At 39.6% G+C, this 14,621-nt stretch overlaps 1 protein-coding gene across 2 annotated transcripts in view; it reads left to right on the top strand.

Moving 5' to 3' along the window:
- LOC139731577 (nuclear receptor subfamily 0 group B member 1-like) overlaps positions 1 to 14,621 on the top strand; it is a 171,567-nt gene that overhangs the window by 14,228 nt on the left and 142,718 nt on the right. For both annotated transcript variants that reach the window (XM_071642470.1, XM_071642477.1), the window contains exon 2: positions 6,689 to 7,539. In XM_071642470.1, the coding sequence (XP_071498571.1) occupies positions 6,783 to 7,539 (757 nt within the window). In that variant the 5' untranslated portion in view covers positions 6,689 to 6,782. The remainder of the gene's footprint in view (positions 1 to 6,688; positions 7,540 to 14,621) is intronic.

Genomic DNA, 14,621 nt, shown 5'->3' with positions numbered 1-14,621 from the left:
TCACGCGCAATGCATCCTGGGACAGATAGTACAAAGGGCAGCTCGCGACGGATTCGAACATGAAGAATTACCTTATTTAAAAAAAAAATCATAGTAAATGTATCTGATGGTCTTTTCTCGTCGGGAAAAGGGTAATAGGCTCATGAAATATTGTTCTTTACACACGAAACGGCTGATAATCGTCCAGACTTCCCCTTTAACCTGTTGAGGACAAGCTGATATATGGCTATTGCACTCATTTCCAATAGACACCTGCCTGAGTATACTTGTGACTAGTCTCGAATGGGTTAATATTTGCATTCATTTCTCTTATTTTGAATCTCGTGGTGATATTGTTGTACATATTATTACCATTGTTTTGATCAGTGCTGTAATCTTCATTTACTTTCATAATTGTATCAATATCATTGAGGATAAATATATGAGACTTAAAGGGGCATTCCAGATGATTTTCATAATTTCACATCATGTAGTACATAAATCGACAGCTCCGTGTATAAATTCGTGGAATTTATTGTGGTCCTTGAGCAGCGAAACCAATTCTCTGAAAAAAAAACATTAAACAAATTACACTGAACAATGTTGATGACATAGGGAGGCTCATATATTTCAGAAATGTAGCAGTGTTAATTCCATTACAATACTGCTTGCTTAACACGTTCACCTACAATCTATGCATGTCTTCTTCTTTTGTTCTGCTTCCTTGAGGACCCAACTCATGCATTCTTATGGTGACCCTGCCATGTCGTCATGCTTGTTCATTGCAATTTGTTACAAATTCCGAAAATATTCTTATTCTTCATCCCAATTATTGTAAATTCTGAAACTCTGTCTGTAGTATAACTAATTTATAGTTGTTGAAGTATAAAAATCTGAAAATCATCAGGAGGTCTGCTTTAAAACAACGCAATATGCAAATGCAGGTTTCTATAGGTCATGTTACTACTGTTGTAGTGGTGGTTGAGGGGGGAAGGGGGGACATGCCACGATTACAGACAGCTGTGTCGGTGAATGCATTTCTCATTAATGTATGCCTGCATTATGTGAAAGAGCCAGGTGTGAATGTTGCGCTGAAACGTAGTAATGTGAGTGGAAGCCGCAGATTTTTTAATTTTAATTTTTGCCTGTCATTGATTGCTGTGTATTTACCTCCTGTGTGTCACTGACAACCACTGAATTGATGTGGAAGTGGCACTTTAATAAAGGGGAAATCCAGTCCAAATATAAGTTAGTCTGAAAGAAAGAATAGAATGTTACAAGTTCAACGGTAAAATTTTGATCGAAATCGGGTGAAAAATTAGGAAGTTATGGCATTTCAAATTTTTGCTAATTTTTCAGGAAACAGTTTTTGAACGGTCAATTATATGCAAATGGCAAAGTGAGCATGTCATCCCCTCACAACTTGCCATATAGTTTGTACATAAAATTTTGAAATTTCCACTTTTTCATTCAAACATAATTATGCCCGAGGATCAAATCCTGGTATATCTAAAGGCCCCGTCACACTACAGCGAATGCCCAACGAATGCCCAACGAATGTCCAATAAATTTGAAAATTTGAAGATATGTTCACATCCATTGGTAATACTAGAATAGTTTGTAACATGCTTGGCGTTCTTTGTATTCATTAGCTATTCGTCGGGATTCGCAGAGATACGCTGGAGCCGATTTTTTATTTTAAACATGTCCAAAATCTCCAGCATATCTCTGCGAATCCCTATACTAATAGCTAATGAATTCAAAGAACGTCAGACATGCTAACTGTCTTCACATTTTCGAATTCGTTGGGCTTTCGCTTGGCATTTGTTAGGCATTCGCTGTAGTGTGACGGGGCCCTGACTGATCACTATCCTGAAGTTATTCAACCAGGAACTTCGAATAATTCATGTTTCAGACTTCAATGACAGAAACATTGAATTTTTGTCATTTTTTCTTTGTATTCAATCAATGGAAAATTGTAACAGTATGACATGGTTAGCTCACTCATTTGCATATTCATATCCATTGTACAAGAACTATTTTGCAGAAAGAAGCAAAACTTCAAAATGTCATAACTTCCTCATTTTTCATCCGATTTCAGTCAAATTTTTACTATTGAACTCATAAGATTTTACTCTTTTTTATTAACTTATATTTGGACTGGATTTCCCCTTTGAGTAATCATTTGCTTGGACTTGGCAAACAACCCCCACCACCATCCACCAAATCCAAGAAATTAGCCCCCCAGAAATGATAAATAATAAAGTAAATGTAACTTGATATGAATGTTTCTATATAAATATACGCTGACCTTGTTATTTATAACTATTTTTCTATGTTCCAGTGTCTATTTATTCTTATGTCTATATAATATGGTAAATTTGAATACATAGAAATAATTTTGTAATCATTTTTGCCTATTTTGGAAGCAAATGTATGTACTATGATGCACAAATATTGGTTTAATATTTTTTTCCATTTTTCTAAAAATGGATATCAGAGTACATTTTACTCAACTCTATGCAATCAATTTCTGGAGGAATTTTGCCACAGAATGATTGTCTTGTTATCTTTCTATAGTCATTGTCATTGACACCTCACAAATTTACTCCATATGTTCTGGAAAAAGGTTGGATGAAACTGGTTAGATTTATCATGTTTGCATGAAATCGGGAATAAAATTACTTTGTTTGCGAATTTGAGAGAGAAAAGGATTCTTTAATCTTGTATGACACGTTATCAGTCATAAATATAGCAATCAAGAGGCATTTGTAAATGCTGTTACAAAAACAAGCAATTGTACATGCACAATAAGAAGGTTCAAAGGAAAAACATTTCATTGTACCTCATAAAATTCTTAACAATGAAGAGTGAATATTCACAGTAAAAGGATGCAGAATTCAGGCGCTGAGATGTCACTTCTTAGACTTCATTGGTGAAAAGATATTTATGGGTCTCGTGTCTGTGTAATGGCTTTGGCACTTGCACGAATTTGACAGCTGTATAATAGTCTTTTCTTCCCTGTTATTCTGGCCAAAGAAAAGAATTGTTCATATCTTTTTGTATAGCAGAGGCAACAGAGAGTACCAGGTAATGACAGCATCGAGTATTTGAAGTTGTTTTAAATGCACTCAATCGCACTGCCGTGCTGGAAATGCTGTGAATGCTGACTGATTTTTGCAATTACATTCATATGTTCCAGGAGGCCTGGAGAATCGAGAAGTCATGCAGAGACACCCAACCCACCCCATGTGTATTTTGTAATGGACCCGATCGAGTTGTTGTTTATTTGGATTCTGACATGGGCCGAGTCATTATAGAAGATGATGCCCTTTTCCCCTAAAATGAGACAGTGTTATTCGACATGGCGTCCGGAGACAAGTGTCGCATGCTCACAGATGACGACGAAGAAGAAGAAAGCATATGAAATATGATTCATCACGTCTACTACTGTCTGTTGTTTGCCAAAGTGTGTCTTTTTATTGACCAAGGAGCTCTCACCAACCCTTCCTTGTTCCCTTTGAGTTTGCAAGGTTGCCATTTAAAGTTACTGCCAAGATGTTTTTCTTCCAGTGCCAGATGAATTTGAAACAATAATTTGAGTTGGCTACATGGATTATATGCTTTAAGATTCTTTAAGCTCATTGTTTGAAAGTGGTAAAATGCTCCAAACAATGAACTTCCATACTATATGTCCCCATACAGTGTCATGTGTATGGGGACAATGGGCATTCAACCAGTTTTGTGACAATTTTAGTAGTAAATGTACATGGCTGTTTGGCATACAAGTGTATGTGAGTCAGCCAAGTTGTTGACTTTCCTCTGTATATTTCAGCGTACAAGAAAGCAACATGTTTTGGGTAAATAATGAACTTCTTTAGGGTTGATATTTCATGAAGATGTTGACCCCATTATTGACTCCCAAGAACCTAGGGGGTCCTTTCACAAAGTGGATGAGGATTTTGGAATCTCAGAAGAAACAGGATAAAGATAAAGAGAGAGAGAGAGAGTGAGTGATTGATTGATTTTATTTATTTCTGCAAAATAAAACATGTACATCACTTCCTATTGAATAATACAAAGAAATTTTACACAAAAGTACATGAAACTGCGGCTGGATGGCCCTACTCAACTCCGGCCTCATGGTGGAGCTGTTCTTCTGAGGGGTCCAGAAGAAGACACGCTCGGTATATCTGAAATTAACATACAAACTTGTATGAATGTGTGCGGCACTATTGTTTATTTTTTCGGTTATAATGAAATTTCGATACAGCGAAAGAAAAGTGCCAGTCCTGAGGACTTCGTTCTAACGAGAGTCCACTGTATATTTTGTTACTTTAATGCTAATAGGCTTTTTTTTTTGCTCATGGTTGAAACTTTGGTAACTGTAGCAATGGTAAACTGGTGAATGACATTTGAAAATAAGGATATTTTCGTTTTGTAGAAGGAGTAATGAGCAATCATTGCTCATCATAATATATTTTATATTATATTATATAATCATATATAACACTAGATCTATCTTCATGCAGACATATATACTCATATTGTGTCAATGTCTGCCTCTGTGTGTGTACTTACATTATAAACACAAGCATATATATTTCAAAATGTATTCAAATGTGTGATTCATCCTAATATATAAACCGATACTGTATATTCTCTCTGACTTGCTTCATATATAAACTGATGTTCTTCAGTGTTGACCATAGGAAATTCACATTGCATGTACATGTACATGAGTTGTTGGCAGCTTGGTCAAGCCTTACGAAACTGGACAACCTCTGTTTATAGGAAAACGCTCATGGCATTTACTTGCAGTTATAAAAGTTGTCTATTGTACATCTATGGTGCGTACAGTGCTTGGCTTAGATATTTTAGCAAGGCTTCTTGGGTTTACATATCACAGTGTGTGCAAATGAACATGCTATTGTGTGACATGCCGAGCATATCACACACTCTTATCTTTTGGTGACATACTGTGCGAAATTGTCTGGGAGATAGCCATATATAGAACTGAACAAAATGTTGTATAGAATGTATTATAACAGATTTAGAGCATTAGATGTGTGTAGCTGGCAGGGAGGGGTGGGGAGATACAAATACATCGTACCTACAGCTGACAAAATTATTTCCTGCCAGCCAGAGACCTCTTTTTCCTAATTCATGCACTGAATATTGTGAATGCTTCGGTCTCTGTCCCAAAATGTGTGTTAATGAGTTTATCACATGGTGCAATAGATGATACAAGTAGGTCAGAGTCTTTGGCATGGCGTTATAATTTCTCCCCCGTGAAGCTTACATATATCAGTGAATCTGAGTATTTACAAGAATGAGGTCGACTGTACAAGCTGAGATTGTTTAACCCGTTGAAGACTAGGCCTGAGTAATACTCCGGCAGGTGTGTGTGGGAAATCGTGTTATGTACAGCAGAATCATCTCATCATCAATGGGTTTAAAGGGTTATACCGTCAAACATAACGGGTTGCATTGTCAGATGGGATAGATACCATTCATTCTGTGATGAGTGCATGTGCGTGCGCACATCGAGCTGAAGCTTGAGATCTTGACAGACGTTTTCCTACTCTTTTCTATCGTTCATTCATTCATTCATTTATTTTTCATTTCCAACAAAAACATATAAATATATTACAGAAATTGAATACATGTACATAAATTTCATCATAATACAAAATAAAGGATAAGTTTACAGAAAAATTGTAAGTATACGAAAATGTTGGAAATGGGGAAGAATGCTAAAAAGCTGGGCTTGCAGGGTACATGTATGTGCATATGTATGTGCACTGGGATTGTATATGTATGTGCAAAGCGGATGCTTTGCTATCATCTATATAGTGGATGCACTTATTGAGAAGCAATAAGTATTGAATGTATGCATATCATCAGAACACATAAACACACAGGCAGAGCTTACTCACCAAATGGATATGCTCAATATATTTTTTGATTGCCACCAATTATTTCTTTAATTTCCTCATCACAGAAATCATAGCCATATGCTTTAGATATTTCATTGGCATTTTTTAAAAACAAAAACAGATAAAAGTTTTCCTGTGCCTGTGATGTTCCCCTTTAACTATAGAAACACCTGTCACATACAAGGAAATAAGTATGTGAGTATAAATGTTTTTACTGCCATGTCAAAATAAATAATGCTTGATGCTGGATCAAACATAATACAGAAATTTAACTCTTAAAGGACAAGTTCACCTTCATAGACATGTGGGTTGAGTGAATGCAGCAATATGTTAGTAGAACACATCAGTGAGAGTGTGAGGAAAATCAGACAATTCGTTCAAAAGTTATGAATTTTTGAAGTTTCTGCTCAGTCACGGCTGGATGAGAAGTAACAAGTCAAAGAAATGTGCTCTTTATTTAAAAGAGTAAAGTTTTATGAAATTCTCTTTTTATTTTCCTTATATCATTCTACGCATGTGACATCATACATTGCAGTAGTCTTCTCATTCAGCAGTAATTGTTCAGATACTTTAAAAGATCATATGAATAACTTTTGAACGGATTGTCGGATTTTCCTCAAACTTTCGATGATGTGTTCTACTAATATTGTTGCATTCACTCAATCCACATGTATATGAAGGTGGACTTGTCCTTTAACTTTAAAGAGGGTGAAGATGCATTTTATCCTTGGTGAGATTTGACTCACGAATATTCATTCTTTGTGTTTCAGATTATTCAGGAGGAAGGAGAGCATCCCACCTACAGGACTGGTAGTCAACAAGGGTACCACGCCTTGACAACGAAGAACCCACCGAAACCAAGAGATGAGTGCCAAAATGAATCCCTCCAACTCCACCGCCAAATGTGACTGTCCAGACAGGATCAGCCACCACAGCATTCTGTACTCATTATTATCGTCAGGGACGACGGCGACTACACCCCAATCCTCCGCACAGTCGTCGTCGACGTCGGCGTCGATGGCGACGATGGCAGAGAGCGAGTGCAAGGAGGCTCGAGAGGGGGAGATGAGCTCGGACGACCAAGTGGCAATATATCCGTGGGACCGTGCGCACCGGTCGCCGCGCCCCATGCACACCCTTCCCACCGTTGTGAAACTGAAAAATCCGGACGAGATGTGTCCATGTGCTGCACAGCTTCTGTTAAAAACAGTGGACTTCATCCGGAGCCTTCCGTCTGTGTTATGTCTGTCGTGTGGGGATCGTGTAAGGCTCTTACAACATTGTTGGTCAGAACTCCTGGTCTTAACGATGGCCCAGCACCGGGTCAACATCCAAGTGGAACGTGTGTCCCTTCATCGTGAGAAACCAATGGAAGGGGACGCGTTATCGTCGACCTCCGAGAGCGTTGACAAGTCAGTCGTCACACCGGCGCCGGTCGCCAAATCTTGCCCCGAGAGCGACTGCCGCGAAGGCGCCCTTTTGAAATACATCATTGCCACTCAGGGCATCCCCACAGCCGCGGACATTGACACGCTGAACGCTTTTTTCCAAAAGTGTCAGACACTGGACATAGATGATAAAGAATTCGCGTATCTGAAATCGACCATATTCTTCAATCCTGGTAAGTTAAATATACCTTGAATGTTTAGATATATATTCTTTTTTTATTTAAGGAAGTACATCTCATACATCCTTGACTGACTGGATCAATCATGTTTGTGCCCGCTGAAAAGTGAACGATCCCCTGTTGCTATGGATATTGGATGCAAGTAAAGAAAAGTAAAGAGGGTCAAAGGTTAGAGGTTATCACCGAAGGAGGCACAAGTGGCAATCACACCGGTGTGTGTCCCTTACATCATCAAGGCTGCATTTATCTAACTCTGAAGAGAAATAATCATGTTTCAAAACATGTTCTGAATGGCATTTGCCAACTATATGATTCGAAGTGCAATTCTTTGGGTGCCGCGTTTATCTAACCATCATCGAATCACAATATATGAATGTTGTCACTGCACATCTGCTTTGCGCAGATCGACTTGGAAGCAGAGGTCAACTGAGGCCTGTGTTGTAGCCTGCAGGTTGTAAACTGCATGGAGGAGGTTGACCATGGCAGCTTTGAGATATCAGCGCACGTTTCAAAACGATATTACATTTACTACAATCAGAAAGGTGATCGTGGTCTCAAACATGTTTCAAGATGCCCTTTGAATAGCATTTCACATCAGCATTTCTAAACGCGTTTGAAAATAAAGTTGTGTTTATATCTATCGCCCAAAAGTGACTCAAATGCATTTAAGACCATGATTGTGCCTCAGAATTTACCCTAAGTATCAAATTCATAGCTTATGTCCAGAGTGAGAAGTATTGGCTGCTTGGGGATGCTTCCCAATAAAAGATAGATCCCTGAATCCTTTTCCTGAAATTCAGCAAACTTTTTACAGGATGCTCTCACAAAGTATTATGTGGACTTGAGCTGGCATGGATCATTCTCTACAACAAAAAAAAGAAGAAGAAATATTTATAACAGGTAAGTGAGCTAAGACGCCAATCTGCAATTACCTACTCTGCCAAACATCAATTCCACAGGTTAACAGGAGAAATGTATTTCATTCAGTTATTTACGATCAGATGTAATTTGTGCAATCCATGAAGTTGAACACATAGAGGTTGTGAAGTGTGTTTCTTGCACCACAAATTTCCCTGTGGGCAAACGGACTGAAAAAAGAAAAGTTAAATAAACAGTATACCAAGTGTCAATACTACCGTAAGAACTCAAGAATTACTTCCTGTGAATAATTCGAGAAGCATGGGCAACTTCTTTTTTGTTTTGTCTCTAGAGGAACATGATTTGCTTCAGCGATCATCGCAGGCAAGGTCATCGGACTCGTGCAGTTTGACCGTGAACCTGTGGCGTGCAAGTTTTTCCCTTCTCCCTCTGATAGTTCAGAGATTAGTCACTGCTACTTTTAGTCCCGTTTTCAGACAGCAAAAAAGGCCTTGTTTGTTATCGCATGCGAAATGTGTTTCTACCTAATGTGCAAGATCGAGTTGCAAAATCTTTGGCCAACTGAAAATGTGAGTCTCATCACCAATCGCAAACCGCAAGTGATATTCTATCCAGCAGCTGCGTCACAATTTTCATTGGCTGCCTGTCAATCTGACACTCAACTCTTTTGATACGTAATGCATGCAAGAGTACCCCCATCCGTGCAGGTACGATATGTGCACATTGGGAGGGTGTGCAATTTCACTGGTGGAAGTGTAGGCAAGAACAAGCCATACCCCCCACCTCCTCCTCAAATGTACATAAGAGAGGTCAAGCCAGCATTCACATGACAAATGTGCACCCCGACTCCAGCTAAACGTGATGAACAACATCATTTCAGGACCGCAAAGATTGATTGAGAGTGACTTTAGAAACACCAGTTGCAGCAGAATGATTCTAGTTTCTAGTATCAGATGCACACAATTTTCCTCAACTGACTTCAATCGTATTGCTAAAATCCGTTCTAAATGAACTCTTTTCATGGCCCCTTGCAAGGGCCCTGGATCTACATTCGATGGTATGTCCATATAACCATCGTTTGCTGGAAAGAATGGGTGGCCACAGGTGGTGACTCACTCAGTCACGTAATATTTGAGCACTTTTGTGTGCACAGGAATTTAATTTGATGTTCGCAATTGCTTTCTTTCAACCTTTCGAATTGTGACCCTTCCAGGGATGCTATTAAAATCATTTGGAGTAATGCTATGGACGAATGTTCCAGGCTGTACGTTAGCTGTCAAAGAAATGTTGAGAGCATAGAATAGAGCTGAAAACTCAACAAAAGGATGTGTTGTGAGTTTCTCTCTGGGCTTTTTTTTTTTTCTTTATAGCAAGTGATAAAGCCATTTGTGGTGATCATTTCATGGGTCTGAATTTTGGGAGACTAGTTATGAGTCAGAAAGAGTCAAATTTCAAGTTCAACACTCAAGCGTAACACCTTAGGATTTCAACCCCCGTCCCTCCCCGATCCCATACTGCTGGAGAACCTGCATTTCTTCCCCTATTTCCTGGCTAATCCCAAGCAAAATATGTTGTCGTTAATCCAATCTGATGTCTCAATGTCTAGACTGCCAGGTTGCCGTGGCGACGGAGGCAAGACGCGCGATTTCACCATCCCACAGCGCTAATCTCCCGAGTCACCGTTTTCCTCCGCCGAGATTCTGCCGGGCTTTGTGGGACAGATAAAGTCATTACTATGGTGGGAAATGAAATGATGGCAGACACGAGTAACATGCAAACAAGTTACCAGCTAATCCATGACATTAATCAAATGTATTTCATCCATGTGTTTTGTACAGTATAAAATGCACCTTCATGTTTTAGATGAATGGACTGCAGAAAATACACCTTTTTGTGATTACTGTTTGAAAGTCATTTACATTGTGTTATCTGATTGCGAGGTTTTTTTGAGATGAGTGAATTTTGGATGAGAGCCTCAACCCTCTAAAACATGTACAATGTAGGCAGTATATACACATGGCAGGTATCTCAAACTGTTTCTGTGAATTTTTGGCAATTTATGCAAAGAAAAACCTTGACTTTTGCTATCAAGAAAGCTGAAGGAAAAAAATGATCATATTATGCACTTACATCAGAAACTAGCATTGCAGCACATTAAATTGTATGTGCCATATATAGCAAAAGTATGTGTATTTGGCTAAGACTTCATTTTTCATATTTTTAACATTGTTTTGTAAAGTAGAGGAAAAATGGATAGTAATGATTATATTGGAATTTGGACTTTATAGGTTTACGAAAGTAGTGATAGTACTGAAGATTATATGTTTTCATATGTGTACTGCAAATATGATGAAATATATAAATGGCATGTTTTGAATATATTTCACTGAGTTAGATAGGATGATAGGGCCTGTACTGTACACTCCTCATTGAGGATAAGGATAAAGATCATTTACTGAAGGACAGATTGTTTATGCCAGGATTCCACATGTTTATCCAGTAGGAACGACTGCAGAGTGAACGTGAATAGTGCTTACAGAGCGGGGTCGTGCTTGAAACAAATGAACTTTCCGACTCTTGAAACTTGAGACTAATTCCCATACCATGCTTGAACGACATAGTACTGTATACGTTGGATATTTCGTAAGGTTTTTAATTGTGCGAATTTTGCGAGTCAGGTGATTTTCACGAATTTAAAGACACGCAAAAATATAGACTTTGAACTCAATATGAATGTTACGTGAGTATACATACGTTCCCCGTTCAGTAGAGCACTCCGTGATCGTGAACTTAACCACTCGCGAAATCATCGGGAAGTTCCATTTCGCAAAAATTTAGACTCGCTAAATATATTGCGTATATAGTATACATAATGAGCTCATGAATCTGATAGGGACATTTGATCGATCGTGAGGAGCATACGTATCTGTGTTCAGATGAGCTTGCCACAGAATGGAATGATGGCCGCCTTTTCGTATTTTTGTTGTTGTTGTTTTTTCCTTTGTTGTCATTCCCCTGTTCAGCCTTGAATGAAGGCTACTGGCGAGCCGGAGAAGATCTGCCGCTCGCATTACTGCCAAAGTCTGCCAGGGGACGAGCCTCGGCGTTGCACGCACATCCCCACTAATGGGCTTTCCAAACAGCGCTCGCCTCTCGCCAACCCCCAGCCATACCTGTGCGCCTTCCTGGCTAGACCAACGTTTTACGCTTTAATTAAAGGCCGTGCAACGCTTTGTTTTTGTCGTTACCCTGTGGCGTGAAAGGGCAGGATCGCCCTTTCTGTTCACTGGGAAATGAATGCAATGTGTGGACTGCTAGAGTGAAATCTGTACATGCATACAAGTTTGTATTCCGTGGAAGTATGCCAGAAACACTGATTGCCATATGTCCGTGCTTCTGGATATGCTCTTTATTTTTTAGAAGCTGTAGCATCCCTTACACTAAAATGTTTAAAGTGCTTGTGTGTTTTATTGCTTCCTAAATCGATCGAGATACACAAATAACTTCCCTGCTATCAAATAAAGACCTGGTCCAACAGATCCTTCACTGAGGGGTGCATCTTTCCATGATGGGGGCTGGTTAATGTGTGTAAAGTTTGGAGCTTGTGACATTGAATCTTCCGAACTATATGTATAGAATTGAATCGATTGCCACCTAGATGTACTTTCATGCTTCAATATTGCCACAGTTTCTCTTTCAAAGTCGCTTGAGACGTATGCATATCAGCCTTTGGTCTGTTAAACAAAGGAAGCGCCACAGATTCAGAAGGAGAGATAGAGATAGAGAGAGGGAGAGAGAGAAGGAAGAGGGACTTGCACTTTTAGTAGCCATCCCCAAACTGCACTTGTAATTGGACAGTTTCCTCTGGTTTGAGAAACAACCAGCACCCCTCCCCGGGCGGTGCCCGATTCCTGCTAATGGGGGCCCCCTTTTCCCCCCTTCCATCATATATGGCAGGGCTATACCTACCCACTCAGCCTGAGTTCTGTGGCCAGTAGGGCAGGGCAGGCAAGATTGTGGGCCAGGGACGGCTGGGGAGAGAGGAGCAGGATGCGTGGAGAAGGGGGCGCATCCCAGCCCGCTGACCCTGACTTTCAGTGTCACTCATCTGCCAGACCTATTGGGGTCACTTCCTGAGGATTCCTGGAGAAGTCATGTAGGGAAGGGAGAGCTCCCGATGTGGTTTGCCAGCTCTTTTGTCGATTCTCTCATTCATTATGCTCCTCTCTCTCTCTCTCTCTCTCTCTCTTCCTCTCCCTCACTGCATTTCTGTCCTTATCTGTCTGTCTGTCTGTCTGTGGTGTGTTCTCTCTCTCTCTGTATTTTGTTCTTGTTTTTTATCTCCACACTCTTCCTTCTTATTCTACCCTTGACATACTTCTGCCCCCAGAAGTCTGTGCAACAGACTCGCATCCCATTACCCCTTTAATAGTATGGGTCAGTTGATGCTACCGGTTTTTTTTTTTTTTTTCTGGCTTCACTTGCTCAGAGAATTTCGTCAGGGAAAGGGCGAGTGGAGTAAAGCATTAACCCCCTATCTCTCAAACATTATGGTCTTTTGTGTTCACACTTACATATATATTGCACTCATAATAGATTCTTCGGAAAGAAATGTAGCCACTGTTCTACTCTGTACTAAACTTTTAGAAACCCTGACCTTGAATGCTTTTGTTTTGTTTGTTTTTGTTTTTGATTTTTTTGGTCCTAACCTGTCATGCACTATTGATATTATACTGTATCCCGAGTTTGTGCTCTATATTGTTTTTCTATCTCTCTCTCATTTCTTTTTGTCTCTATACTCAATCTGTTCTATTCTTCCTCCACCCAGTTTGTGGCCAGTTGAACCAATTAGCCGTGATGGTCCATTTCCAGCTTTTTGTCAACACCGTCTGAGTAATATTTGGGGGGAGGGTGGGGTGGGGGTGTTTTCCATTTATGCGATATCCATGCATGCATCAGCGAAGCTACCACCAGTGAGTGCATTGTTGAGATTTTTTTTTATTTGGGGCAGGCGATACCTGTCCTTCCCTTTCTCGCTAAAGCGGGCCTAACGCACTGTGACAATGACAATAGAAACATGTTATATTCATTAGTGTTGTAGTTAGATGCAGGGGAGAGGTGACATTGTCTCTAAGGGGAGAGAGATAGAGTACTAAGGGGGCAAATAGACAGGCAAAATGTATAAATATTTGAATAAATATATAGGGAGAGAAAATTAAAAGGAAGTCAGAAATATAACAGTGTGTGTACATTAAGCCATTTAATACCTTATTCAGCTACAGCGTATGTTACTTTTATACTTAATGATTCAATTCACTTTCACTGTTCAAGGTTTAATGCTTAAATATTTATTAGGGAGAGAAAATTAAAAGGAAATGGGTATCTATATATAGTGTTGTGTACATTAAGACATTTAATACCTTATTCAACTATGTTACTTTTATACTGGACGATTCAATTCACTTTCACTGTGTAAGGTAATATCAGCACTTAGGCAATTGTTTGCATGTTCTGGTATAACGGAAGTGTTTATTCTTGAAGTGACAATGCTGATGTGTGTGCGTGATGTGCATTAATGCACTTGAACGTATCAAGGGAGGATTGCATAGCATGGATCACAAAACAAAGACGCTAAATAAAAAGCAGATGTTGACAATATATCCCCAGTGTATACCCCATTGATGGTTGATATATATACCACAATCATCGCAAACTGTCATCGTTCAAATCCCGACCAGCATGCACACGAGGGCACCCCTAGCTGTCTTTTTTTTTTTTCCGCCAGTGATTATTGTAGTGGAAAACAATACGAATGGGCTCTCGCAATCCATTTCGGCAGCATTTCGCTGCATGAATCACATCTTGGCACGAGATAACTGAGTTCCTCATCTCCCTCAAAGGATGCTCTCGACATTAGCCAAGGTCTGCCATTCATCGCCCGCTGAAAGAGTCTTGTCTTTGTCCCCGAAAAATAAATAATCTGCTTTTCTTCTTCTTCTTTTCCCCCCCTTCATCCTCAATGTTTATGATGACAGAACATGGGATTTTACATGAACTCTATTTCTTCTCAGATGTCCGTAGAACTTCCTTACAATCATCCCTTGCTGCTAGAACATGAAAAGGGATAGCGTAATGTCAGTTGAGATGGAGCTTCAGGTTTCCAATCTTTTTGGATGATGATCTTTTGAGATTATGAG

The sequence above is a fragment of the Diadema antillarum genome, unplaced genomic scaffold, assembly GCF_040938485.1.
Source record: "Diadema antillarum isolate AM-2024a unplaced genomic scaffold, OU_Dant_1.0 scf00000022, whole genome shotgun sequence".
Taxonomy (NCBI): domain Eukaryota; kingdom Metazoa; phylum Echinodermata; class Echinoidea; order Diadematoida; family Diadematidae; genus Diadema; species Diadema antillarum.
Note: the sequence above shows the minus strand (reverse complement) of the source record. Positions and strands in the feature narration are given on the sequence as shown.